General features: G+C 33.4%; 1 protein-coding gene across 1 annotated transcript; it reads left to right on the top strand.

Moving 5' to 3' along the window:
• The first annotated feature begins 552 nt into the window (after nt 1–552).
• Nucleotides 553–4,097, top strand: LOC106473933. Its single transcript, XM_013934623.1, has 3 exons — nt 553–588; nt 2,960–3,512; nt 3,556–4,097. Exons 1-3 carry the CDS (start codon nt 553–555, stop codon nt 4,095–4,097), a joined length of 1,131 nt encoding a protein of 376 aa, XP_013790077.1.
• The last annotated feature ends 1,080 nt before the right edge of the window (nt 4,098–5,177 follow it).

The raw sequence follows: 5,177 nt of genomic DNA, 5'->3' as shown, positions 1-5,177 counted from the left end.
TAAGACAACGCCTATTTTGTTACACAATATATCACACAATTGGTAGGGTTACCTAGTTTCACAATTATACCTATTTGTTGTTAGGAATTTAGTTGATAGAACGTCAGAACGAAGGCAGTATTTAGAAAGTTCGAGTCCTGGTAGAGAAATACGGGGGATCCATGCCCGAAAGTAGGAGCATAGTAATCTGAGGAGCTTTAGTAGCTTCCATAGGTCCGAGCGCTTCACCAGAATAGCCGGATAGAGTGGAGGCAGGAATGGACTGAGTAACAGTGGTAGCGGCAGACGAAGTAGAACCAGCAGGAGACAGTAGAGGTAGTTGAAGCAGTGGACGACGGTGAGGCAACGGCAGCATACGACAGTCGCGGGACATCCCTAGTAGTTGAAGAGTCCAAGCAGTCGGCTCAGGATGAAGAAACACCAAGGGTTGCAGGCTTCCGAGGTACACCCTCCGAGGGTCGGGAATAAGGTTTCGGACGAACACGACGAGGCGACTGACCCGGTTGAACCGACATAGTTGGGCGCTCAACAATTTGAGGCAACCCAGAATGCATGGACACAAATACACAAATGAAAAGTAATAAACAAGTAAGTAAGTAATAACTGTCAAAAACACTCGACCTAAACGAACCACACTCGAGTAACAAGACGAACTGCAGAACTGATATCGAATCCGATCTTTTCAGTCTCGAAACAATTGTTCCAATATCGAATCTCCGATTTTCCCAGGTTTGATGAAAAGAAAACCACTATTTCATGTATTGTTTTGATAATTAAGAAACTGGTGTTAGTAAATCGAGACATCGATAACAGATCTTTCAGTTTCATAAAGACTTCAGCTGATTGATGCATTGCATATTAATTTAGATAATTCTATACTTATTTACTTATTTTTAGCGACACATATCATGTTTGTGGGATGGAAAGTCCCAAAGTGTCGTGATATAAAAACATTGAGGGCTTCCATCTAGCGACGGAAAATGAAACTATTATTAAGTATGGAAGTAATATATGTTGAAATTGAACTCATTGTTAAGTAGTGGTTTTCCTATTTATTATTTTACAACAAAAATACGTGTAGTAGAAGAACAGAATGACATTAATGTTGTATATTAATTAATCTAGTATATTCTCTTTAAGTGAAATGTATTTTTAATTACTACTTTCAAAAGATATTGCACAGAAAACTTAATTACATGCTCTTATCATACTAGGGAAATAGAAATTGTGAATACCAATGTTTTTTTTTAAAAATAGTATAACAAATAAAGACTTTTTTAAGTATGTTTAATTTTTATAACTACCTATTTGTCTTGAAAATAGTAAGAAAATAAAACATAAGTTGATATAATTTTTAGGTAGGGATATATGTGTGTGTCTAGCATTAATGACTGTCAACAAACCTTGAAAAGTATATTAAACAAGAACCCACAACTATAATTTTAATACTTTTATACATTAACTGTACATTATCGTGTCAAGTTTACTAGATTAAACTCAAAAGTTTAATCCACAACATCTGTGTTTAAATCTTAACTGATAGATGAAATATCCTCAACACGTTTCTCAGCTATTTTTCTCACAGATATTTTTCGATATGAGTTAATGATGTTGATAATGAAAAAAATCTTTACGAATGTTTTTTAGTTCTTTAATTTCATTGTTTTTATATAGAGCTGATTTGATTGCCTGTTTAAAATTAATATATTTTATAGTATTATAATTATTTATATATATGTATGTATATTATTACTTTGATAATTTACACAGAGTAGAAAGATACACTAATTATGAGTTATAACTAGTTAAATGAAAAAAATGAAACAACGTGAGTTACACCAAGCTAAGTGAACTAACGTGAGTTACATCAAGCTAAGTGAACTAACGTGAGTTACACCAAACCAAGTGAAGTAACGTGAGCTACACCAAGCTAAATGAAGTAACGTGAGCTACACCAAGCTAAGTGAAGTAACGTGAGTTACACCAAGCTAAGTGAAGTAATGTGAATTACATCAAGCTAAGTGAACTAATGTGAGTTACACCAAGCTAAGTGAAGTAACGTGAGTTACACCAAGCCAAGTGAAGTAACGTGAGCTACACCAAGCTAAATGAAGTAACGTGAGTTACATCAAGCTAAGTGAAGTAATGTGAGTTACACCAAGCTAAGTGTAGTAACGTGAGTTACACCAAGCAAAGTGAAGTAACGTGAGTTACACCAAGCTAAGTGAAGTAATGTGAGTCACAGCAAACTGAGTGAAGTAACGTGAGCTACACCAAGCATACAAACAACATATAAACATATATACATCATAAACAACATATAAACATATATACATCATAAACAATATCATAAACAACACATAAACAACATATGAACAACGCATAAACAACATATAAACAACATCATAAACAACATATAAACAACATCATAAACAACACATAAATAACACATAAACAACATCATAAACAACATCATAAACAACAAATAAACAACATTTAAACAACATCATAAACAACACATAAACAACATCATAACAACACATAAACAACATCATAACAACACATAAACAATACGTAAACAACATCATAAACAACATCATAAACAACACAAACAACATCATAAACTAATATAATATCGGGTAAAGAAAATTAACTTAACTAATATAATATCGGGTAAAGAAAATTACCTTAACTAGTGTAATATCGGGTAAAGAAAATTACCTTAACTAATATAATATCGGGTAAAGAAAATTACCTTAAGTAGTATAATATCGGGTAAAGAAAATTAACTTAACTAATATAATATCGGGTAAAAAAATTTTAATGTTTATTTTGTTTTGTTTTTCACTTTTGATTTAGCTGCCAAGTTATTCATAACGAAAGGTTGTTACTGATCCAGTTGTTACTGATCTAGTTGTTACTGATTTAGTTGTTACTGATCTAGTTGTTACTGATTTAGTTGTTAAATGATCTAGTTGTTACTGATCTAGTTGTTACTGATTTAGTTGTTACTGATCTAGTTGTTACTGATTTAGTTGTTACTGATCTAGTTGTTACCGATTTAGTTGTTACTGATCTAGTTGTTACTGATTTAGTTGTTACTGATCTAGCTGTTACTGATCTAGTTGTTACTGATCTAGTTGTTGCTCATCTAGTTATTACCGGTTCAGTTGTTACTGATTTAGTTGTTACTGATCTAGTTGTTACTGATCTAGCTGTTACTGATCTTGTTGTTACTGATCTAGTTGTTGCTGATCTAGTTATTACCGATTCAGTTGTTATCGATCTAGTTGTTACCGATTTAGTTGTTACTGATTTAGTTGTTACCGATTCAGTTGTTACTGATCTAGTTGTTACTGATCTAGTTGTTACCGATTTAGTTGTTACCGATTCAGTTGTTACTGATCTAGTTACCGATTCAGTTGTTACTGATCTAGTTGTTACCGACTTTGTTGTTACTGATCTAGTTGTTACCGATTTTGTTGTTACTGATCTAGTTGTTACCGATCTTAGTTGTTACTGATCTAGTTGTTACTGATTTTGTTACCGATTTAGTTGTTACTGATCTAGTTGTTACCGATTTTGTTGTTACTGATCTAGTTGTTACCGATTTAGTTGTTACTGATCTAGTTGTTACCGATTTTGTTACCGATTTAGTTGTTACTGATCTAGTTGTTACCGATTTTGTTGTTACTGATTTAGTTGTTACCGATCTAGTTGTTACCGATTTAGTTGTTACCGATTCAGTTGTTACTGATCTAGTTGTTACTGATTTAGTTGTTACTGATCTAGTTGTTACCGATTTAGTTGTTACCGATTCAGTTGTTACTGATCTAGTTGTTACTGATTTAGTTGTTACTGATCTAGTTAATACCGATTTAGTTGTTACTGATCTAGTTGTTACCGATTCAGTTATTACTGATCTAGTTGTTACCGATTCAGTTGTTGCCGATCTAGGTGTTACTGATCTAGTTGTTACCGATTCAGTTGTTACTGATCTAGTTGTTACCGATTCAGTTGTTACTGATCTAGTTGTTACCGATCTAGTTGTTACCGATTTAGTTGTTACCGATCTAGCTATGATAAGATGTTTCTGAATGAACTGTTCAGTTTATCATTAAAGAAATTTGATAACATTAAATTCTCGATATTTGTGAGTTTCTCTTTTAGAAACTTCGTTTTACAAACTGTATTATATATAAAAATATAGAAAAAATGTTGTTAAACGTCACGAAGAAGAATTTTCTGGCAGATCACTAGTTAATACTTCCGGTCTCAGAACAGAGAAACTTGAGCCGGTGGTAAACGTCAGAAAAACAAGGAATAAAAATGAGAGGACCTGGGAAAGGGGGACAGTAGAAAACAGCTACAATTAAACTACCAGTTTCCAGACAAGCCGACAGCTGCTGTCTAAGTATTCCTTAGAACGCCACTAGGGGACTTACAGAAGGTGCAGACAGCGCTCAAGAGCTATTCATAAAAACTCTGTCGTATAACAAAAAAACTTTCTTTCATACGACTACGTGAACAATGATTGGTTTAAACGACTCTCGCCAACTTTCTCTACTGTCTTTTTATGCTGTTTCTTATACTAGTATCGTGTTAAAAAAAATGCTTGAACTTAGACTTTAGTACACGGCGAAACTTTAAATTTAAAATATCAATAAATAATGAGATTTTATTAAAACGTCTAATAAATTTGTAAACTTCTTACGTTATCGAATAAAAACCTAAACGGCTGTCTAGATTAGCAGATTATACAACTGTTTATTTGACATTAAACACAAAGCTACACAAAGGGCTATCCGTGTTCAGCCCCCCGCGGGTATCGAAACCCGGTTTCTAGCGGTATACGCTTGCAAACATACCGCTGTGTTCTTGTTTATTTGTGTAAGCTCAATTGTTTCAAAATTATTAGCAAACGTTGTCTCGTAGAACCACCACTACACCATTTAACGTTGTCTCGTAGCAATGTGATTGCACCATCTAGTGGTCGCTCGATTAAAGAATAAAAAAATAAACGAAAAGTCTTGTGATGTAATTACATAGTACCGAGTATTTTATCCTCCGGAAATATTCACATTCCAAATGAGTAATTTCTGAAATATAAGATGTTGATTTCAGTCTCAGGGTTTCACATTCTAAACTTTCGTCCATTATTTGTGGACGTTCTTATT

Source organism: Limulus polyphemus, unplaced genomic scaffold, assembly GCF_000517525.1.
Source record: "Limulus polyphemus unplaced genomic scaffold, Limulus_polyphemus-2.1.2 Scaffold6651, whole genome shotgun sequence".
In the NCBI taxonomy this organism is placed as follows: domain Eukaryota; kingdom Metazoa; phylum Arthropoda; class Merostomata; order Xiphosura; family Limulidae; genus Limulus; species Limulus polyphemus.
Note: the sequence above shows the minus strand (reverse complement) of the source record. Positions and strands in the feature narration are given on the sequence as shown.

Bases quoted from the DNA above. Each gene is read 5' to 3' on its own strand.
- LOC106473933 (XM_013934623.1), top strand. From the start codon at position 553: ATGGACACAAATACACAAATGAAAAGTAATAAACAA. The intron at 589-2,959 runs GTAAGTAAGTAA...TTACTGATTTAG, and splicing joins AAATGAAAAGTAATAAACAA to TTGTTAAATGATCTAGTTGT. The intron at 3,513-3,555 runs GTTGTTACTGAT...TTACCGATTTAG, and splicing joins TCTAGTTGTTACCGATCTTA to TTGTTACTGATCTAGTTGTT.